Source organism: Marmota marmota, unplaced genomic scaffold (genome assembly GCF_001458135.2).
Source record: "Marmota marmota marmota unplaced genomic scaffold, marMar, whole genome shotgun sequence".
Lineage (NCBI taxonomy): Eukaryota > Metazoa > Chordata > Mammalia > Rodentia > Sciuridae > Marmota > Marmota marmota.
In genome coordinates this window covers 17,534,896-17,559,300 of record NW_025999968.1, presented here as the reverse complement: position 1 = coordinate 17,559,300, position 24,405 = coordinate 17,534,896, and the positions used below count along the sequence as shown (strand labels likewise).

At 37.9% G+C, this 24,405-nt stretch overlaps 1 protein-coding gene across 3 annotated transcripts in view; it reads left to right on the top strand.

The window, feature by feature from the left end:
• Positions 1-16,461: 16,461 nt before the first annotated feature.
• Nxpe3 (neurexophilin and PC-esterase domain family member 3) overlaps positions 16,462-24,405 on the top strand; it is a 54,500-nt gene continuing 46,556 nt past the window's right edge. For 2 of the 3 annotated variants that reach the window (XM_048803382.1, XM_015478564.2), the window contains exons 1-4: positions 16,462-16,604; positions 19,595-19,671; positions 19,815-19,990; positions 23,787-24,074. In XM_048803382.1, coding sequence (XP_048659339.1) covers positions 23,982-24,074 — 93 coding nt within the window. In that variant the 5' untranslated portion in view covers positions 16,462-16,604; positions 19,595-19,671; positions 19,815-19,990; positions 23,787-23,981. The remainder of the gene's footprint in view (positions 16,605-19,594; positions 19,672-19,814; positions 19,991-23,786; positions 24,075-24,405) is intronic. The other variant, XM_048803381.1, reaches the window with a different exon arrangement.

Genomic DNA, 24,405 nt, shown 5'->3' with positions numbered 1-24,405 from the left:
CCAGCTTGTTAAAATGCTCCTTTAAACCTTTTACCTTGTATACCTGAAAGATATGAACACAATTAATATGTAAAGAAGAGTAATGTACCACAATTACATTGATGTTTTTATAGTAACCAAGTTTAGCTTTTAAAGAAAAATCTAGACTCTGTAATGTAGAACAATATTCTAAAATAACAGTTGCTGTTTAACTACAGATGTACAAACCTTAATTTCTCCAAGATTAGTTGCTCTAGAGAATAAAACCTCAATTACAATGTAATTAATATATTAAGAAGTTTTGTTTTGTTTTTTTTTTTTGAGAGAGAGAGAGTGAATTTTTCAATATTTATTTTTTAGTTCTTGGCGGACACACATCTTTATTTTTTTATGTGGTGCTGAGGATCGAACCCAGCGCCCCGCGCTTGCCAGGCGAACGCGCTACCGCTTGAGCCACATCCCCTGCCCCTGTTAAGAAGTTTTTGTCATTTTAACATATAGGTCAAACTTTGGTTTTTATCAGCATATTAATATTTGTTCTTAGGGAACAACCTTGAATAGTTTCAACTATTTGTGTTACATATATAACTAACTTAATTATATATAAACCTTTTAATATTTATCCTTTATTATAGACCTTTATATTACTTAATTAGACCCTCTTATTGTTTACTTAGATGTATTATAATTATACTTTACCACATAAAGACTTTCTTAAACATTTTTTCTAAATATATTTTATATTTAGAACCTTTTAATAATTTTTAATCCATTAATCCCTCTTTGTTTATACCTTGATATATTGATAATTGATAAATTACTCTATTTTAATAAGATGAAATACTTTTGTTATTTACAGTACGCTAATTGAAATGCAGTTGAAACCTCTTGACCCCTTGTGTATAGAATTATACCTATTGGCACTTTTAACTTTTAGTAACCTTGTTTTTGTGATGACACAAAGTAATTTTAAATTCCTTTTTTATTTTTTAATTTACGAATTTATGAAAACACCAATAATGTTTAAGTATTTTACCTTATGGAGTTTAAGGAGTTAAGAGTACTTGATATTATATTTAACAGTTAACATTTAAACTTTGTAAACCAATCAGATGTCTGTAACAAACACATTCATGATTAATTCCATACATGTCAGATCTAATTTGCTTATTAAAAAAAAATAACAAAACCAATATATCAGACAAATGCATTGAACAGCATTAGACATTTTTTTCTGTTGAAGAGAAATCTAGAGACAATGGATATTAGACACTTTATAGACATTAACATTTTATTAACAACTGTTTGACATTTTAGAAACAAAACTGTGCATGAGTAACTTTGAAAACATTTTTACTTTTATTTATTTACCCAGTTTAAGTTCAACCTTTTAAATCATATGAATCAAAGGTATTTGGATGCACTTTTTAAGTTTTAATTTATGAGCTCATATGTCAATTTTTGGTGCCAGATATATGTAGACATGGCAGTACATGTAGATGGACAGTACACCTGTGCACCTACACAAGACAGACAAACAAAAGCTTTGTAGGTTATTTTTTAAAAACCTGTTAGATTGAGAGTTAGCCATTGTAAATTGGCCTTAGAACAAAGCAGAGTGTAATCAGAAAAACATTAACCTATGCCTATCAGATCAAAAACATGAATTTAACAAATATAGAATTTTAAAAGCCTTCCTGGCCTTCGTCCTGAGGTGGTCCTACTTATCAAAGCTAAAAAGAGTTAAGGGAACATAGACAAATGACGGGACTTATTCTTCCCTGTAGGAACTTCCCAAAGAAACAGCACGATTGTCTCCTTGGGAGAGTCCTCCCAGGTAGGGTCCCATTCTAAACTGGTTTTTCTGGTTTCTTGGATAGTGGCCACCAAATTTTAGCCTGACATTGAAAAATCTTTGAACCATTTTTAATAGTTGGGAGTTATTCATGCTTACAAATACTGAGAGACAAAAGCCAATTTCCTAGACAAGATTATGCTTTTTATTATACAATTTAGAAGTAATAATTTTATAAAATACTTTAGTCCTAATCTGCCTTCTATAGGAACTGAATTGGCCTCCTGGCCCAGTTCCTAAATGAAGGCAATCTCTAGAATGCCTTTTTATACTTTTGACCTTTTTTTTTTTTAATCCTGTTGTCAGCCATTTACATTTTAATGCAAGCTTTGGTGAGCACAGTAAAAACCTTTTAAACCATTTTTTAACATTAGAAAAAAAAACCCATAGAAATTAACATGAAACAAAAAAGGGACAAACAATAACAAACAACAAATAAGAAAAAAACACAAGACAGACAATAAAACACACAACAGGTAAGGTGCCAAGGACAAATTTAACTGACAGAAGACCAGATTCAGACCAGAAGATTGAGTAAACCAGACTTGGACCAGACAGAAGACCAAGGAAAACCACACTCAGAACAAAGGACTTAGTAAAAACCAGACTTGGACCAGACAGACGACCAAGGAAAACCACACTCAGACCAGAGAACCAAGGAAAAACCAGACCAGAGGACTGGACCAGAGGACTTCCTAGCCCTGGACTCCAGGAAATAATGCTGTGTCTAGCTTTTTCTGAGCCTCTCTAGATCGGACTTACTTTGCTCAGGGAAACACAGATGACTCTTAGTACTTTTTGGTGGGTGGGGGTTGGTGGAGGGATGGCCCCAGGCCTGAGGAACATTTCTCAGAGGCCTTCTCCTAGGCGATCTCTCCACCACTTCACCTCCCTTGTTGGTCTCCGGGATGCGAGAAGAGTAGATCTTGCTGGGGCCTTCAAATGTTGTGGGGCAGGCCACTTAGAAAACACATCAAGTTCCAGTTTTGTCCAAATTGAAGAATCTTTATTTAGCTGGCCAGCTGGTGACTGCTCCTTGTAAGACCCATAACTGTCTCTGCAAGGAGCAGCCCCAAGCCTGAGCATTTTAGGATATTTAAAGTTAAAAATCACATCTGGGTTGATGTAGCTGCAGGCAAGCAGGTACAGAAGCTGAATTGGGCAGTTAGTGAGACAATGCAATGGGTACATTGGTACTTCCCACGGGACTTTCCAGGATGGCATAGCAGCAAGCAAGCAGAAGGGAAGGGGGTCAAAATGACCCTAGTTGAGTACAAGTTAGAGAATGGTTACTAACATCTAGACAATCTCTGACAAGGTACGTTACCGAAGAAAAATGGAAAGCAGAGAACAATTTCACATCGTATAAGAATTGCTGTTTTGTGTTTCCAAGTGTGTTATGCTAGGTAACTATTAATGGGTACAGAGGTGGGGCTTTCCCATGAGAGAAGCATTTCTTACATGATATAGAGTCTCAGGGTAAAATGGAGTCTGTTTGGTCATTGTCCATATAGCCTGGCCCATAACAGCACATGCTAGGCAAGCGCTCTACCGCTGAGGCACAACCCCAGCGCTAAACATTTTTAATGATTCTGCTTTCACTGATAAACCCCATTGTGCCATATTAAAATTGAAAGTCAAGTAAATAAAGCACTCCTCACAGCCTTGGAGAGAAATGGATAGTTGTCTTTTTAAAATGTGGTACTTCTTATCTATGTATGAATAGAAATCACACTGAATTTTAATTCCTTTGTTGATTTTAATGGATAGCAGAATCACTCTGCAGTGGCTTTGTTTGCTTTCTTACAGATTTGATTATTCTGAAACTTTTTTTTTCTTTAGCGGTGCTGGGGATCAAACCTAGGACCTTGCGCATGGTAGGCAAGTAGTATACCACCAATTTACATCTCCTCCCCCATGTTTTGTAATATTTTTAATGTTCACAATAAGAGTTTTAAAATAATTTTATTTTCAACTATTTTTAGATTTCTCTTTTGCCGCAGTCTGGCTGGGCACAATCAGGAGCCACTTGTCAAAAGAAACTAACTTTATTTTTAGAACCACACACGCCAAACAAAACAGCCTCTCAGGAAAAACCCTCAGAGCCTCAACTGCCACCACCGGCTTTCCACAAGCCTCTCTCTCCCACACAAGCTCCTCTCCACCTCCCACAATCCTCCTGCTCTTGAGGCCGATTGGCTGGGTCACGTGGGCGGAGCCAAAAAAGTCCCCCAATGAGCAGCTCCGTGGTCTGAAAGGGCAGGGAAACAGCCCAATGAGCATCACCGCAGAGGAGCCAATCAGCTAGATGTTGCTGGGGCCGCTGTGAGCCAATCATCAGCTGGCAGCTGGAAGTTTGCTGGCAGCTGGAAGTTTGCTGGGGCCCCTTCCGCTGTGGCTCTCAACACTCTTTAATTTTATTTTAGAAATAGAAGATTTAAAGTGGTTATAACCTGTTTTAGGAAGGCTTGATATTTTGTATTATACTTGATTTAACATGTATTTAATTTTCTCATTTTAAATAAAAGGTTTATACATTTGAGTGCTTCAACTTTATTTCTGTGATTAGTAGTAGTAATGGTTATTATTCATTTTGCTTGCAATCAATAGGTAAAGTTCAGAGCAGACTGCAATAGAATTATTCTGAGGAAGGTCCGGAGTGTTGTCATAAGTGAATACAGAAGAGTAGTTCTAGCCTCATGAAAATGGATATAAGTGAAAGGAATGCTAATTTAGTCTTATTCAGCACAGATTTTATTACCTCTAGGATATTCACTGGAATTCTGTGGGTAGAGGAGAGCATATATTATCTTCCAAGAGCACATTGTCAGGGGTTGGTGAGTACATTGGGCATTGAAAGTGTTAGTAGTAAGTTTAGTAGAAGCCTTCTCATTTGATAAAAATAGGAACAATAGTTGGTTGGTGAATTAAAAAATCAGTGTGGGGAATCATAAAAAATAACTTCATATATCATAAATTTTTAATGTCTTTATTGAGATTAAATTTGCTTAGAGTAAACTGCATATGTTTAAAGTGAGGAATTTGATAAATATTAACACATAAATGTGCTGATAAAACCATCACAACAATCAAGATGATGAATATGTTCATAGCCACCAAAAGATTCCTCATTTTTTAATGACACCTTTTTCTGTCAAGTTTCTTTTCCTTAACATAATTATTTTGAGATTCATGTGATTCCTTTTATTTCTGAGTAGTATCCTGTTGTTTTTATTTACCATAATTTATCCATTCATCTGCTAAAGGATATTTGGTTTGTTCCCAGGTTTTAGCTATTAGAAATGAAGCTCCTACGAATTTTTACCAATGTCTTAGTATAGACATATATTTTTATTTGTCTTGGACAAATGCCTTGGAGCAAGAATGGCTGTATCATAGAATAGTTATATCCAACTTTTCAAGAAACTGCCAAATCAGTTTTGTTTTCCAAAATGTTTTTGTTTTCCATTTTGCATTACTACCAACAGTATAGGATAGTTCTATCTATCCTACCTCACTAATATTTGTTATGGCCAGTCTTTTTAATTTTGGTCATTTCTGGTGGATGTATAATAGTATATCCCTGTGGTTTTAATTTATACTTCTCTAGTAACTAATGATATTGAGCATCTTTTAATTTGTTTATTTGCTGTCTGTTTATCCTCTTTGGTTAAGTGTCCCAAAATTTGGCTAAGTATTTTATAAAATTTGCCTATTTAAAAAGCCGTGTCATTTCTTATTTTGAGATGTTAGAGTTCTTTATATAGTCTGCATATATCAAATATTTTGTCCTGGTCTGTGTGTTGCTTGTTGATATGTGTGTGTGTGTGTTTGTGTGTGTGTGTGTGTGTATACATATATATATTTGGTGGGGGGGTTCTAGGGATTGAACCCAGAGTCACTTTACCACTGAGCCACATCCGCAGCCCTTTTTTTTTTTTATTGGTTATTCAAAACATTACAAAGCTCTTGACATATCATATTTCATACATTCGATTCAAGTGGGTTATGAGCTCCCATTTTTACCCCAAATACAGATTGCAGAATCACATGGATTACACATCCACATTTTTACATAATGCCATATTAGTAACTGTTGTATTCTGCTACCTTTCCTATCCTCTACTATCTCCCCTCCCCTCCCCTCCCATTTTCTCTCTCTACCCCATCTGTTGTAATTTAATTCTTTCCCTTGTTTTTTTTTCCCATTCCCCTCACAACCTCTTATATGTAATTTTGTATAACAATGAGGGTCTCCTTCCATTTCCATGCAATTTCCCTTTTCTCTCCCTTTCCCTCCCACCTCATGTCTCTGTTTAAAGTTGATCTTTTCCTCCTGCTCTTCCTCCCTGCTCTGTTCTTAGTTGCTCTCATTATATCAAAGAAGACATTTGGCATTTATTTGTTTTTTAGGGATTGGCTAGTTTCACATAGCATAATCCCACAGCCCTTTTTTTATTTTGAGACAGGGTCTCACTAAGTTGTTGAGGCTGGCCTCGAACTTACCATCCTCCTACCTCAGCCTCCTGAGTCACTATGATTACAGGTATGAGCTACCATGCCTGGCTATAATCATGTTTTTCTTTCTTTCTTCTCCTTTTTTTTTTGTTGTTGTTGTTGTTGTTGTTGTTGTTGGTACTGGGGATTGAACTCAGGGGCACTTAACCACTGAGCAACATTTTTAAAATTTTATTTAGAGACAGGGTCTCACTGAGTTGCTAAGCACCTAGCCATTGCTGAGACTGCCTTTGAATTCTAGATCTTCCTGACTCAGCCTCCTGAGCTGCTGGGATTGCAGGTGTACACCACTGTGCCCAGCTATAATTATGTTTTTTGAAAAGAAGAAGTTTAAAATTTTGATGAAGTCCAGTGTATTAACTTAAAAGTGTTTGTACTTTGTGTGTTATATGTAAAAAAATCTTTGCCATACTGAAGACCACTAAAACGTTCTTTTTTTGTTTTCTTCTAGAAGTATTGTAATTTTAGTTCTTAGGTTTAAGCTTATTTATCCTTTTCAGGTTATTTTTATGTATGGTATGAAACAAAATTTAAGGTTTATTTCTTTTGTTTGTTTTTGTTTTTGGTGCTGGTGATCAAACCCAGGGTCTTGTGCATGCCAAACATGCCATACCATTCAGTTACCTCTTCCAGCTTATATCTTCCATCAGTTACAAATATCAACTCAGAATGTATTAAAGACTTAAATGTAAGACCTGAAACTATGAAACTACTAGAAAAAAACATAGGGAAAATACTTCAGGACATGAAAATGGGCAAGCATATTTTTTGGACAAGACCCCGAAGCACAGAAAACAAAAGCAAAAAATAAACAAGTGAATTGTATGGAACTAAACAGCTGCACAACAAAGAAAACAATCACCAGCGTGAATAGATAACCTACAAAATGGGAAAAAAAATATTTGCAAACTATACATGTGACAGTGAGTTAATATGAAGAATATATAAGGAACAAAAAGCTAAACATCAAAAAAAAATTTTAAAAATGGGCATTAGTTTCATTTATATATGATGTGTCAAAATGCATTCTACTATCATATTACTAATTAGAACAATTTTTAAAAAATATTTATTTTTTAGTTTTAGGTGGACACAATATCTTTTATTTTATTTTTATGTGGTGCTAAGAATCAAACGCAGTGCCTCACACATGCTAGGCGAGCGCGCTACCACTTGAGCCACATCCCCAGCCCTAGAACAAATTTTTAAAAAATCAAAAACATTATATAAATGGGCAGTAGAACTAAATAGACATTTCTCAGAAGGACACATACAAATGACCAATAATTATATGCCAAAATGCTCAAAAATGTTCAATATGACTATGTCATCAAGGAAATGCAAATCAAAACCACAGTGAGCTATCATCTTACCTCACTTAGAATGGTTGTTTTGAAAAATGAAAAGTAAATGCTGATGAGAATTCAGAGAAAGGGGAACTTCTACACTGTTGGTGGGAATGTAAATTAGTTCAGCAATTATGAAAAACAATATGAAGTTTCCTCAGAAAAGGAGAACTAGAACTATGAGGCCCAGCAATACCATTACTGGGTGTTTATCCAAAGGAAATGAAATTGGTATTTTGACAAGACATCTATACTCCTATTAGCATATTCACACTCACTGTTCACCATGACCAAGAGATGGAAATGATCTAAGTTAATGAACAGATTTAAAAATGTGGTATATAGACAAAAATTGAATACTATTTAGACATAATGAAATACTGTCATTTTGATAACGTGGATGGGACTGGAGATCGTTATATTATGTGAAATAAACCAGGCACAGAAAGACAAGTACTGCATGATGTCACTCATTTGTGGAATCCAAAAAAGTTTGCTCTAGAAGTTGAGATAGAATGATGGTTACCAGAGGCTGGGGAGAGTGCCAGGGAGGGATGGGGAAAGGTTGATCAGTGAGTACTGAGTTATGGCAGAGAGGAGTTAAGAAGTTTGGGTGTGCTGTTGCACAGTATGGTGACTATAAATAATAGTTATATACTACTCATTTCAGAAAGGTAGAAGAAAAAATTTGGAATGTTTTCACCATAAAGAAATGATAAATGGGAAGATGGATACATTTAACCTTATTTAAACATTATACAGTGTATACAGTATTGAAACATGGTACCTCATTAATATCTACAATTTTTTAACATATCAAAAATAACTACTACATTTTGCCATTTCAATATTTCTTTAAAATGGAGTGAGAACCTAAAAGAATTTACAAAGCCATTTGAATTCAGAATACTTCTAAATTTTGATAATTTCTCTCTCTGGTCTTTAAGTCAATAGAAGTTCCCCCCCCCCCGCCGCCGTTTCAATCAATATACTTCTGAGTACTTCCACAGCATGTAACTTTGTTTTTCTTGACTATTTTATCTTTTTACACTTGATTTCAAAGCTTCATATGATAATAGGTAATTATAATATGTGACTGACAGTAACATAACTGGCATAAACTTGTTTGGAAACAAATATAACTCAAATGGGTGGAAATGGAAGTGTGCTCTCAAGAGAGGAAGGAAGAAGTCAGCAGGGTAACAAAGCTTTTCTTGTATCTTCTCATGCATCTTTGAAAGGAAAGAAGACCTCTTTGCACCTCAGACAAGGTTCTTCCAAATTTAGATAATTTAACCAATCTGGGAGGTTATACCCTTTAAAAATGTGTCTAAAATGAGACTGACTCCCAGTTTGGTGATTAGTTGGATGTTAGTGCTTTATCACATGGTATCTGAATTAGTAAGAATAATGGTTGCCAAACTTGCTGATAATCAAATCTTGGGAATACACATTGTATGATTCTATCTATATAACATTCTGGAAAATGCAACACTATAGGGAGAGAAAAGAGGTGAGTGGTTGCTAGGCATTGAGGAAGGGATTGACTTTTATAAAGGGGTCACATACAGGAATTTTTGTGTAATGAAACTATTGTATATCAAACTGTAGTTGTGGATATGAGTCCATTTCTTTGTCAAAGTCTATACAACAATATATTAAAAGATTAAACTTTACTGTAAGCAAGTTTTATCACCTTCCCAAATCTGAACTATGATGTCAGAGGAATCTCAGGATGGAATATAGACTATGAAAAAGAAATCCTACTGTTTAACAAATGTATGACATAATCTCACTGAAGGAGATGAACAAAAAGGGAGATAGCCTAAGTAATTTTGGAAAATTGTTTTGACTGGATAGTGTAAGGCTAAGTCAAAAAGTAGGGGTGGGCATGGTTATGACCTCCTGTAACCCCAGCTAATTGCAAAGCTGAAGCAGGAGGATTCCAAATTCAAAGTTACCCTGGCCAATTTAGCAAGACCCTCTCTCAAAAATAGAGCTGGGGTGGAGTGCTTGGCTAACATGCACAGGGCTCTGGGTTCAAAGCCCAGTACCACATAAACCACCACCACAAGAAAACACACACTTGCTCACAAAAAGCAAACAAAAAAATCTGTACTAATAGTTCAGAATCAGTGTACTCTAGTTGATAAGTTTGTTTCTTACAGGGTTATAAATTTTCGGTTATTTTACTACATGTATACTAGGGTTAAGAGTAAATATAATGATTGCTAGGTATCTTATTGGAGAAAGAAATAGGCAAAGGGAAAATGCTAGAATGAGACTTGTGATGCTTCATTCAAGTTATATATGCCAATATCAACTGATGTTTATATTAATTTATATACAGTTATGGAACTAAATATAGAAATGTGTTTATACATGGGTTAGTGTACACACATGTACTTCTGGTGCTTTTGGTTGAGACATCCTAGAAAGAATGATGCTGCCATAGCAAAAAGCACACTTAGCACCCAGATCTTGGTCTCTACCAATTTTCAATACAAGAAAGCCCAGAACATCCTAAAGTGCCAGAAATATAGCAGTGCTTAAAAAAAAAAAAAAAGAAATGACAGAGCATGTCAACCTGAAAGAGCTCCAATGGCCAAAACTGTAATAATTTGAGCAATAGTAGCTTTGTATTATAACCCAAGGAACAAAATAAATATCCATAAGTGTACCCTGATAAACAAACTGTTAAATAAATAAATTAAGCTGGAAGAAGGGAAAGCTATTTCTTACAGGAGCTTTCCAGACAATGAATATAGAGGAAAACAGAAAAATCATTTAGAAAACTGATTAATGCTAAAATTGGTGGACAGAACTTTAAAGAGAGACAGGATATTTACATTGCTTCAAAGTTTTTTTTTAATCGATTTTCTTTTAGTTGTAGATGGACACAATACCTTTATTTTATTTATTTTTATGGTGCCAGGGATCAAACCCAGTGCCTCACACATGTGAGGTAAGCACTCAACCACTGAGCCATAACCCCAGCCCCAAAGTGTTTTCCCCTAAACAAATATTGATTATTAAAGTGGTTTAAACATATATCCACAAGTTCTCTTATACTTCTTCCTTTAGAAACTAGAGCTCATTTCTCTTTCCTGAGCTTAGGCTGGATTTAATGGCATGTTTCTAACAAATAGAATATGAAAAGGGAAAATCAGAAATTCTTCTGTGGAGAAACCTTAACCAAGTGATCAAGATTGACACCATGAATGATAAATCATGTTACTCTGATAGGCTTCCTGCTCTGATGTGATGGGAGGGACACTTCACTGTAGTATTCTTCTTCCAAATGCAGATCCCTGAAAAATTGTGAGTAAACACAAGACAAACCCAAATTGAAGGACAGTTTACAAAATGCCTGACCAATATTTTTCAAAAGTTTTTAAGTTCACACACACACACACACACACACACACGCACAAAAAAAAAAAGGAGTGTTTGTCAGTTTTTCTGTCACTGACAAAATATCTGAGGAAAACAACTTAAAGGATGAAAAATTTATTTTGGCTTATAGTTTCAGTCCATGACTGCTTGGCCCCAGTGCTATGTATGAGGCTGTGCTGAGGCAGAATATTATGGGGGGGAGCATGTGGCAGAGCAGAGAGCTGGTCCACTTCATGGTGGCTGGAAGGAGAGAGAGAGGGAAAGGGAGAGGGAGGTTGTGGTCCCAATACACTTCCTCCAATTAGGCCCCACCTCCATCACTTCCCAGTAGCACCACTAGTTGGGGACCAAGCCTTCAACATGGGAGCCTTTTGGAGACATTCCAGACCCAAACTGTAACACAAGGAAAAGACTGTCACAGATTGGAAAAGACTAAGGAGACAAGATGAATAAATGCAACATAGAATCCTGGATGATAAAAAGAACATTAACGGAACAACTGGTGAAATCCAAATAAAGTCTACAGAAATAGTATTATATTGGTCTTCATTTCATAGTCTTGGTAATTGTGCTGTTATATACAATATTAACTTTAAGGGAAGTTGGATGAGGGGTATACAGGTACTCTACACACTAGAGCTCTTTGTTACTCCTCTTTTCTTTAAAATTAATTGAATAGTTTTAATATAAAAAAGATTTTTAAAATCTGGAGAGTGCTGGGCTTGGTGGCATATGCCTGTAATCCCAGCTATTCAAGATTAAATTTGCCTGGGCAATTAAGCAAGACCCTGTCTCAAAATAAGAATAAATAAGACTGGGGATGCATTTGCCTAATATGTTTGAGGCCCTAAATTCAATTTGTAGGACTTAAAAAAAAAAAAAGTCTGGAAAGCTTAACATAATGCAGGTATTACATATTCCTGCCCTTGAGACTCTAACTCAGCAGACTGGAAATAGGACTTAAAATTCCTACTTTTGTGTGTGTGTGTGTTTGTGGTGCTGGGTGTAAGCAAAAATAACTGAAACAGGAGCAGACCTCAATGGATCACCAAGCTGTCTTTATTAAGCAGCGGTGAAATGGCACATTTTCAGGGGAGAAATTAGCAATTGGTTGCAAGAGGGGTCTGTTTATAGGTTTTAATTGGAGTTAATTTTAGCAGAATGTTTAGTGTGACTTAATCATTAGAGATTTGGGTAGTCAGGAAACTAGTTGTGCAGGTTCAAAGTCTAAATTAGGAAACCATCTGTAAAAGCTTCAACACCCATTGATACTGGGATGAAAGTCCAGATCCTAGAGCCCAAGAGCCCATTGTCTGCCTTCTCCACCCAGGACTCATAGTTACTGGGAAAGGATGAAAGTCCAGAGCCCAGAGCCGATTGTTTGCCTTCTTCATCCAGGACCAATCCTTTATTCCTGAGGGTTGTTATTTTATATCCTTCACTGGGTATTGAACCCATGGCCTCATGCATGTTAACAAATGCTCTATCTATTTACTGATGTTATTCTGATTATCAGTGGAATTTGATTTGAGCTGGAGAAATAAAGAGCAGGAAAAAAAAATCTAGTATCTCCCCAACCCATATATGTACAATTACCTATCATCAATTATAAGTTCAGAAAAGGAAAATAACTGGGCACAGTGGCCTGTACCTGTAGCTGCAGCTACTGGGGAGACTGAGGAAGAAAAATTGTGTGTTCAGGGCCAACCTGGACAACCTAGTGACATCTTGTCTCCAAAAAAAAAAAAAAAAAGGCCCGGCTCTCAATGGCACATGCGTGATCCCAGTGACTCCGGAGGCTGAGGCAGGAGAATCAGGAGTTCAAAGCCAGCCTCAGCAATGGTGAGGCACTAAGCAACTCAGTGAGATTCTGTCTCTAATTAAAATACAAAATAGGGCTGGGATGTGATTCAGTAGTCAAGTGCCCCTGAATTCAATCCCCGGTACGGGAAAAAAAAAAAAAAAAAAGGAAAATAGACACATTTAACCTGATCTAAGCATTACATATTCTATACATGTATTGCAACATCATATGGTACCCCATAAATACATACAGTTATTATGTTCTATGTTTTTTTGTATCAATTAAAAATATATTTAAATAAAAGAAGAAAATCTGTCCCTTAATTTGAGGGCATGAAACAACATAGTAGTGGCACCAAATACCTCTTCCTGTGCACTGGTTCATTATGGTTCATCATGTTTTTGGAATTAGTGGTTAGTATGTAAAGTTATGCCGGACGCTTACTTTTTTTGTTTTAATATTTATTTCTTAGCTGTAGCTGGATACAGTATCTTTATTTTATTTATTTAGTTTAAATAATTATTTTTTATTTGTAGTTAGACACAATACCTTTATTTTATTTACTTTTATGTGGTGCTGAGGATCGAACCCAGGGCTTCCCACCTGCTAGGTGAGCACTTTACTGCTGAGCCACAACCCCAGCCCCAGGGTGCAAACTCATCACTTGTTCAAAGGGAGGAAGCAAAGGCACCAAATTAAGAACTGACTTAGGTTCCAGAGCACTGTACCCCAAGCTTCTGCCATCAGAGATGGAGCCAGATTTGCTAGTGAATTATCCCAAAATAGCTGCATCAGAAATGGGCTTAATTTGCTTTTACTTATCGACCCTTAATACCCACAGTCTATTTCCTAAGAGAAATAAATTCTGTGTTGGATGTGCTGAGTTGGAAGTGTGATGACTTTGCAGTGAGAAATCTTTTAAGAATCGAGTAGAGATGGACAGGTCTTTTTGCCCTGACTGCTTTTTGGGAGACTATAACTAAAATATGTGCACGATTACTCAAAGGCCTCATTTATTTTAAATGTACAGAGAAGTTCCTCTTAGCTCATTCTGAGGCTCTTCCTCTTTTCATACAAATGCTTCTGGGTGATGAGTGCCTCTGAGTGAATGGGGTCAATGAATCCCAAATCCTCATGTCTAAGTATTTGCCACTTGTGAGCCAAACTGTGAAGACTGGGCTCACCTATTGGGAGATAAAGCTTCATCAGAGCAGAAGTTCAGCCTGGGGCAGAGGGTCTTTAAGAACAGAGACATGGAAGCTACCTTTTATGACTACAAAAGGCCTTGGAAAGCTTTATTTCCTCCAGAAAGGAGAATGAAATTGTTACTCTAGAAGTTAGGGCAGAGCTACCCATTATTCCATTCATGAGTCTGGTTATTCATGCATGTAGGGCTGCCATGAAAACATCTGAATGAGCACATCGAGTCCACTGTGATCAATATATGAAAAAAATAAGATCAGTTGTAATTTATATTAATTCTTCTCCTTCAACCGTGGGATAACAGTCTGGGGGCGGGACACTTTTTGAACTTGTGTTTTGCTGTGATAACACCACTGTGCTCTGAGCACTTTTGAGAAACTAAGAAGCCAGCAATTCCTTCCAGCTTCCTGAGAGTGCATCTGATTCAGTTCCTCAATTTCACACAACTGCTGCTGATGTTTCACAGTTAGAATAATGTTCAAAACAGGATAACTGAGAATTGAAGGGCAAAGAAGATTCTGGTATTTTTTGCCAGGAGACCTGCGTCATATATTGTGAGAGTAAAAAGAACAGGATGGCTTCAAGTGTGAATAGAAGTCGATTAATTTCAAAGCAAGGAAAGATTCAAGGTCTTGCCATCTCCATACTTAATAAATTGTGTGTGTTTGGTACACAGAACAATAAATTCCACCACTGCACAAGAAAGACAGCCTAAGCAGGGTTATCTCTGGTTGTGGTCATTTTGAGGACACAAAAAAAGCCTTGAGGCCAATGCTTCAGGGAAATGGTGATGTCAAAAGGAACTGGGTTACCTAATAGAAGAAAAAGTAGGCCAAATTCTCCATCTTGTCAGCTTAGGCCCTGACTTCCTTAATAAGACTCCTGTAGTGCAAGAATTAAAATCAAGAATCAATAAAGGGGATGGATTAAAATTAAAAAACTTCTTCTCAGCAAAAGAAACAATCAGTGAGGTGAATTGAGAGCCTATAGAATGGGAACAAATTTTTACCACATGTACATCAGATACAGCACTAATCTCTAGGATATATTAAAAAAAAACCAAAAATCTTAACACCAAAAAAAAAAACAAAAAACAAAAAAAAAAAAACCAATAAATGGGCCAAGGAAATGAACAGACACTTCTCAGAAGATGATATACAATCAACCAACAAATATATGAAAAAATGTTCAACATCGGGCTGGGGATGCGGCTCAAGTGGTAGCGCGCTCGCCTGGCATGCGTGCGGCCCGGTTCAATCCTCAGCACCACATACAAACAAAGATGTTGTGTCTGCCGAAAACTAAAAAATAAACATTAAAAAATAAAAATAAAAAAAAATGTTCAACATCTCTAGCAATTAGAGAAATGCAAATCAAAACTACTCTAAGGTTTCATCTCACTCCAGTCAGAATGGCAGCTATTAAGAATACAGACAACAATAAGTGCTGACAAGGATGTGGGGAAAAAGGCACACTTATACATTGCTGGTGGGACTGCAAATTGATGCACCCAATATGGAAAACAGTATGGAGATTCCTTGGAAAACTGGGAATGGAACCACCATTTGACCCAGCTATCCCACTCCTAAGTTTATACCCAAAGGACTTAAAAACAGCATACTACAGGGACACAGCCATATCAACGTTTATAGCAGTACAATTCAAAATAGCTAAATTGTGGAACCAACCTAGATGCCCTTCAGTAGATGAGTGGATAAAGAAACTGTGATATATATATATATATATTCACTCAATGGAATATTACTCATCATTAAAAGAGAATGAAATCATGGCATTTGCAGGTAAATGGATGGAGTTGGAGCATATTATGCTAAGTGAAGTAAGTCAATCTCCAAAAACCAAATGCTGAATGTTTTCTCTGATATAAGGATACTGATTTATAATAGGGACAGGATGGGGAGCATGGAAAAAACGGAGGAACTTTAGATAAGGCAAAGGGGAGGGAGAGGAAGGGAGATGGCATGGGGGTAGGAAAAATGGTGGAATGAAATGAACATCATTACCTTACGTACATGTAAGAAGACACAAATGGTGTGACTCTACTTTGTGAAAAACCAAAGACATGAAAAATTGTGCTCTGTGTATTATGAATTGAAATGCATTCTGCTGTCATGTATGACAAATTAGAATAAAACGCAAAAAAAAAAAAAAAAAGAATTGGGTTGCCAAAGGGGTCAGACCCACCGCTGGCAGGAGACCAAAAGCTGCAGGGTCACCTAGTGCGCTGGAGCCTACTGGCTCCAAGGTAAAAGAGCCCCAACTCCGCGTGCTCGCCTCAAGGCTCTGGGCTCCGCACGCTTGGATGTCAATCAACATCCTAGGCCCGCCCACGGAGGAATTCGACCAATAGAAGCCGGGGGTCGGGGGTGAGGAGACGTTGCTGGGTCAGGAAGCAGGGGGTGAACGGCCTGGCGCTGCCGAGCAAACCCCGGTGTAAGGAACCCGCCCCTGGGGAGCAAATGGGGTGCGGTGGAACCCAGAGGTGAGTGCAGGGCTGCGGACTATGTGCGAGGTCCCAGCTCTCGGAGCGACCCGCGCTTGGCTTCTCAGGAGCACTTCTGGGCTACGGAGCCCTTCCCTCCGCGCTCTCTGGCTCCGTAGTCCCTGGCCCGGTGCAGAGGAGGTGCAGCCTTGGGGGTCCTGGCTGAGAGCGCTGGGGCCAGGAAGTTGAGGCCCGGGCCGAAGGGGAAGGCAGCTTTGGAGCCCCGGGCTGCCGCAGCCTCGCACCACAGGAACCGGCACCGCGGTAGGGAGGGGCGGGATGGGGCATGAGTAGCCCCATCTTCAGCGGTCTTTCTTGTGGCAGCGCGGTGTCCTGACCTGGAAAACGCAGCTCAGACCCTCTCTCCCGACCCCTCCCCGATGCGGCGTGCTAGGCGATGCCGCTAGGTCAGCCCCTGTCTCCAGTCTCATCGCTGCTTTGAGTACCAGCCAGCTGCCTCTTGGCCAGTGGTGCTGTCACACAGTGGACTGCTCTCACATTACTGAGCTGCAGTTTTGGGACATCAGATTTGGGTCAAATGTGGAGTGTGACTTCTCAAGGATAATGTGGAGACCCTGGCCTATGGCCCATCTCTGCTTGACCCAAGGCCAGGGGCGGTGAAGACAATTCTCTGGAAGGATTATGCAACGTTTTATGAAATTGTAAAATTTTCCTTGCTTTTCATTATGCTAAAGGGGGATTGCTGCCACATTGCCCAAAGATAAGGAATCACACTGCTCTAGTGGGCCTTACCCCTCCTCACTGCCTTTAATTATCATTTGGAACATGAGGGTGTGTTTGAATCTGGCAGGACTCCTACATCCTGATAATTGTCTAATTCTGCTTAGTGGAGGAAGCACATACTATTCCTCCATAGTATTTGGGTTCTGTTTCCCTTTGACTGTGTTTATTACACCTTATCAATGTCTCTTTTCCTTACATTCTCTCTCTGGGGCTGATAAAGTATTGTTATTTGTTATGGAGAAATGAAAAGAAGGGATAGATCACTAAAGTAGGGATTGCTACCTTCATTGCCTGGGGATCCGAGTGTCTTGAGAGGGCAAGATAAGTTACAATTCAAATTTCATTTCAGAAAGGCCATCCCTCACCAACTGATCCAACCTATACTAGTGGTTCCCCTACTTGACTGTACATTATAATCATCAGGGTACCTTTTTTTTTTTTTTTTAATGTTTCTTAACTACTCCTACAGAATCTGATTAATTGGGTGAGTGGGACCCAGGCATTGGTGTTTTAAAAAGCTTCCATAATAATTATTAATGTGCATGCAGGGTTGAGGCCATGACTTACCAAATGCCCTAGTTTTTTTCTTATAGCACTTATTACTATGAGACTTATTTAATTTGGTTACTTCTCTACCTGCCACATAATCTCTGTGGATACATCAACACTGGGCATATGAGGTGGGGAGGAAGGTACATGAAAGAAGTGGAATCTGTGGAAACAAATTCTACACATTACCCTCCTTCCTTAATTTTTCTAAATTTTTTAAAAATGACAGTGGAATGCATTTTGACCCATTATACACAAATGGAGCACAACTTCTTCTGGCTGAGGTTGGTGTAGAGTCACACTGGAAGAGTAATCATACGTGTATATAGGGTAATACTGTCCATCTCATTCCACTGCCTTCCCATCCCCAGATCCCTTCCCCTCCCCTCACTCCCCTCTGCACAATCCAAAGTTCCCTTGCTTAATCTTTATTGAAAATTAACACTCTCTGATTGACTAATCAATATTATGGTACTGGATAGGTCTCCATTCTTTCTAGATGAAACACAGCTGCTCTTTGGGAAATTTGAAATATAACCATTTATGTTTGGTTATATTCCATGTAAACCTCTGCTTGTGTCTCATAAGTAGGGGAGAATACATTCTGAATTAAAATTCCAGGTACTTGCTCTAACTAGTGAATTACATTTATGTGGATAATAGGTCAGAATATTTAGGATAGGGATCATTTTAGAGACTTGAGAGGTGCAATTATCTAGTAATATATTGTCTTTGTGACCTCTCCAGAGGGTGGTGTTCTTGTCAAATTTTCTTTGTTTAGTGTTTAATTCAGGTATTTCATTTATGTCATTGACATTTATTATTCCTAGTAATGTGAGCAACCACTGGTAATTCTCTTGTGAAATTGGGATAGAAAGTCATTCTATGGCTGTTACTACAAATACTAAAGAAAGATTGCTTAATATATGTCTTAGACTTCAAAACAGTCTTAATCAGAATTTGGCAGAATAATCCCAATAAATACTGGGTTCTACCTGCAAGACAGATTCTACATTTTGCGTTTTTATTTTTTTTCCCAATACTACGGATTGAACCCAAGGGCACTGTATCCCTTTACTATATTTTCAGTTTTGTTTATTTTTATTTTGAGAAGGGTCTCACTAAATTGCCCAGACGGGCCTTGAATTTGTGATCCTCCTGCCTCAGCCTCCCTAGTTGCTGGAATTATAGGTATGTGCCACCATGCCTGACTACATTTTGGTTTTTGCTTGTCCTTTGCACATAAAAATAAAGCATGAATAAGTAGAGTTCTAACATTATACAAAGATTTGAAAACAAGACTGCTCAAGTTTAGATTCCTTGAATTACAACTTTTATTTAAAAATTTATAAAAATACCTGTTGTTTTCTATAGTGGGAAAATGGATTGTTGAACTACATAATTATGTAGTCTTTAAGAAAAATAATATTTGGAGTTTTTATCTTTGGTTTATATTTTTTCAGTTATGCTGCTACTTGAAGTTTTGACCTTCAGCTAAGTTTTTAGAGTGATTTTCAAGGTTAAAGTTAACTGGTTAACAGTGAGTTCTGTTTTTTATTAGTAGGAAAAAAAAAAAGAAATGTTCTCACTACTCTTCCCACTACATCATACTTTTTTTTTTCTTTTTTTGGTACTGGGGATTGAACGGCGTTTTACTACTGAGCCTCATCTCTATTTCTTTTTTTATTTCACATCAGTATGTACCTAAGTTGCTAAATCTGACCTTGAACTTGGAATCCTCCTGCCTCAACCTTCTGAGTCACTGAAATTGCAGGTATGTACCAATACACTACATTGTATTTAAATCTATGCATATCTTTCTGCCTATAATATTGTAGTTTTAATTGCTAACATGTTTTCCTTTATCTTATTTTCAATATCTTTAACCTTTATATCATGTGCTTATTTCTGTTGCAGTAGGAAGAATGATATAAACATGAAAAGACATCAATGTATGCTTCAAATATGGCAAGAAAAGAATAAGGACTGCTGCTTACAATTGCCTGGGTTCAGGATTTCACGCTGGAAGGAATTAGAAATAAATTCTATTTTCATAGTTCCAATACATATCTCTTGGGAAATTTCCAAAAAAGGTAAATTACAGTGAATTATAAATTTAATTTTTGGTTGATCTTCACTTTTTATTGCGTTTTTTTCCCATCCAGTACTATTGTTCTGACTTGATTCCAAAGTGATTGAGGTACTGATTGATTGTTTTTTGTTCACTTTGCAAAATAGCTGTCTTGTGATAGTGTCTGTGTTTTGTATTTGTAGGAAAACAGCTGAAACCTGTTACCAGTTTCCTCTTTTTCTTAGAAATCTTTCATTTAAGCTAGGCATGGTGGCACACACCTGTAATCCCAGCAACTCAGGAGGCTGAGGCAGGAGGATCACAAGTTCAAAGCTAAATTCAGCAATTTATAATTTAGTGAGGCCCTAAGCAACTTGTTGAGACTCTGTCTCAAAAATAAGTAAGTAAATAAATGAATGAATGAATAAATAAAGGGCTGCCAATGTGGTTCAGTGGTTAAGTACCCCTGGGTTCAATCTCTGGTTCCCCCTCCCAAATAAATCTTTCATTTAAAATTGAATTATTTTCCCAAATATGGTTTAATGCTTTCTTTTTTTTTTTTTTTTTTATAGCTTTAAGTTTTTTTTTGTACCAGAGATTGAGTGCAGGGGTGCTTAACCACTAAACCATATCCCTTTTTTCAAATTTTTTGTTTTGAGACAGGTTCTCACTAAGTTGCTGGGGGCCTCACTAAGTTGCTAAGACTTAGTTGCTTTTTGAACTTGGAATCCTCATGCCTCAGTGTCCCAAGCCACTGGGATTACAGGCATGCACTACCCCACCTGGCCTTTAATTTTTATTCTTAGAAATCAGCTTTCTTCTTTTTTTTTTTTTTAAGAGAGAGAGAGAGAGAAAGAAAGAGAGAGAGAGAATATTTTAATATTTTTTTTTTTAGTTCTTGGCAGACACAACATCTTTGTTTTTGTATGTGGTGCTGAGGATCAAACCCGGGATGCACTCATGCCAGGCAAGCGCGCTACCGCTTGAGCCACATCCCCAGCCCCTCAGCTTTATTCTTTATGTTTTAGATTTTTATTTCTTGGTGGAAATTTAAGACAGATATATAAAGGAGAAAACAAAAACTGCCCAGAGGTGACTCCTGAGAACATTTTAGTATGTCTTTCAAAGAGAGATCTATCTAGTGTGTCTCAAACAATATCTACTTAGTTGAACAAAGGAGTCTCTGAAATGTCAGTGCTCTACTTACTTATAGCAGGAAGTCAGGTCTTTTCCTGGCATGACCCTTCATGATTAATGTCAGCAGAAATCTCTAGCCATGAGGGCTTCTTATATTGCTGCCTGAAGCCCTGTAGTTCTTTTAGCTTTGGAGTCTGCTCCCCTTGCCGTCCTTCTGCATCACTGATCATCCTGTGCTGCTGCTGACTTTCTGAAGCACTCTAATGTTCTCCGAATGACTGGCATCCACAGGATTCATAGACCATGCCTGCCCATGTGCAGTTAAATTCCTATGGATTGTCATCTTTGTTCTTCTCCCACTCTGTCCATTAGGGAAACCTATGATTTTTATGGCCGACTCTGAGAGAGAATTTCTGTAGCAGAAAAGTTTGGGTCTTGGTGAGAGATTTTTCCTCTGTTTCATAGAATTGTGTTATGAAATTTATAGGCACTTCAGGGTGGATGAGTGCCTTGGTATTAGAGAGGGATGGTGTCAGGGGACATGAGATGTTAGGTGAAGTCTTTCATAGTCCCTGCATCTGGTGGAGATATACAGGAGTTATAGATTTCTTTCTTTTACTCCCCCCCGCCTTTTTTTTGTGGTACTGGGTATTGAACCTGAGGCCTTGTGCCTACTATGCAAGCACCCTAACACTGAGCTGCACTCCCAGCCTTTATTCCTCTGAAAAGGGAGCTACCTTATCTTTAAGAAGACAATTGCCCACACCTTCAAGGCAGATGTCCTCCATACTTGCTACTTAGCTGGGGGAAAAGGAGTTTTCTGCTTCCTGCCTCCTGCCATATAGAGGGATGGCATTCCTTATTTTCCAGAGTGAAGGATATGAGTATAAACTTTTCAAGGGGAATTTCTGACAGTACAATGCAATTATGGAGTAGACCACTATAATTATTTGTTAACGTAGTCTTTTGAATCATTGTATACCATGTAAAGAATTAAGTTCTAAGAGGAAATTGAAAAAGTATGATGCATTAAGTTGCTTTTTCTCTGAAATATAGTTACTGTTTTTTTTTAAAAAAAATATAGTCATAATTAGTATAGTCTTGTTAGAGAGACAAGAAGTACATACTAGTAGAGATCAGCTGAGAAGTGAAAATAAGCACTATGGGAATTGTGAGGTTAGAGAGCATGTTGTCAGTCTTGTCTCCTTTCTGAAGCTGGGTTGTGGAAGGCTTGGCAGTGGTCCTTGTGGGATGGGAATGGTTCAGACAGGTGGAGTAGATAAATGAGAGAATAGAATACCTGCCAGGTCTAGCATAAAGCAGAGGGGGATGTTGATGCAGTTGATCTATTCTGAGATACTCTGCAGTATGATTATGCACCTTTTCCACCTTACCTCAACACTGCCCTCCATGGAAAGCCTCTCTAGCAGCAAAATACCAGTATCATCTCTGTTTACCTGCATCAAATAACAACTGGAGAAAGTATTTTGAATTTGCTACGTGGAAAATTGTTAGGAATAGCTGCCTCTGACGTCCTCTGCCTGTAACAGGTATGATGGAGAGTGGGGGATCTTGTTGCCCACTCCTCCAGCTTAATGTACTCCTCCACTTCTTCAGGACAGGTATCTTTCTTCCTGTATTTTGTTTCTTAGCTGAGGGAGAACAAGGACCACATTTATGGTGGGGGGAGCTGGATATTTTATGTCTCCTACCCTTCAGTGGGTAGCCCTCCTTGTTTTCCAGAGAAGACTATTGGAGTGGTTTGTATAATATCTTGCAGAGTTCCTCATAAAAACACAGGGTTTTCTCTTAATACCCTTTAGATATAATTTATATGATAATATTGTATAACTTAAGCTATAAGGGAAGGGAAATGATTTTATTTACTTACATCTCCGTGTGTTGTGGGGCAGGTCACTCAGAAAGCACACCAAGTGCCAGTTTTGTCCAAATCAAAGAGTCTTTATTTAGTAGGACCCATAACTGCCTCTGCAAGGAACAACCCCAAGCCTGAGCACTTTAGGATATTTAAAGGCAAAAAATCACACCTGGGTTGACGTAACTGCAAGCAAGCAGGTACAGAAGCTGAATTGGGCAGTTAGTGAGACAATGCAGTGGGTACACTGGTACTTCCCATAGGACTTTCCAGTTTGGCACAGCAGCAAGCAAGCAGAAGGGAAGGGGGTCAAAATGACCCTAGTTGAGTACAAGTTAGAGAATGGTTACTAACATGTAGACAATCAATCTCTGACTATTAATGGGTACAGAGGTGGGGCTTTCCCATGGAAGAAGCATTTCTTACATGATATGAAGTCTCAGGGTAAAATGGAGTCTGTTTGGCTATATTGCCCATATAGCCTGGCCCATAACACATATTTAACAATTATAAAATTTAAATTTAAAAAATTTTATTTTGCAGTTTCTGAGTTTGAATACATTCATTTTTGCTCTCTTAAAAGTTAAAACCTAAAAAGGTAGTAGGGCAAATGTTACAGCCTAGAGTTGGGATAGGAAACGGGGATGATTGTTGGTAATTGGAATATTACTGTGCTCTGGCTCTTTGCTCTCTTCTTGTGACTTTGGGCCTTAGATAAGGTTCAGGAAAAGGAAATCTGTTTTTTCTTTTACTCCACTCCAGGATATTGCAATTGGTGATTATTCTTTATTTCTTCTATTTGAAGGAGTTTGTTGAAGAAAAATATGCTTCTTGAATCAACTGCAGTCTCTCCCCTACACAAAGAGCTCTTAAGGCTACTAACAGGATAGAAGCAAATTACATTGAGAGCTCATTTGCAGCTCAGAAAAACAAAGACATGAGTTTTGAGGAGTGAAGGTATTATGATGTCGGCCATGGGTGATCAGGACACAGCCAGACAATGTGGACCAATTTCTTCAAACTGCGGATTTTTTGCTGTCTGCTTGCAGTGCTGATGGTGGTAGTGCTGGTCATCATTGTTACTGAGGTAGAGGTAAGTACCCACAACTAAAGCAGCCAGATCTGGGGACTAAGGATTAACTAGCCTGAGGCAGTACTGTCATCAGGAAACTTATCCCAAGTTACAATTCTTCCTTCCATTTATTCATTAAGTATTTGAGTGCCTCTGGTGGTCATATACTGTGATAGTCACTGAGGGTGCAGCAGTGAAGAATACAGAGATGATTTCATTACTTATGGAGTTCACATTCTGATTGTGCATGGGAGAAAATAATACGGGGTGAGTATCCCTTGTCTGAAATGTTTGGGACCAGAAAATTTTCAAATTTTGGAGGTTTTTGTTTTATTTTATGAAGAAAAGAGCT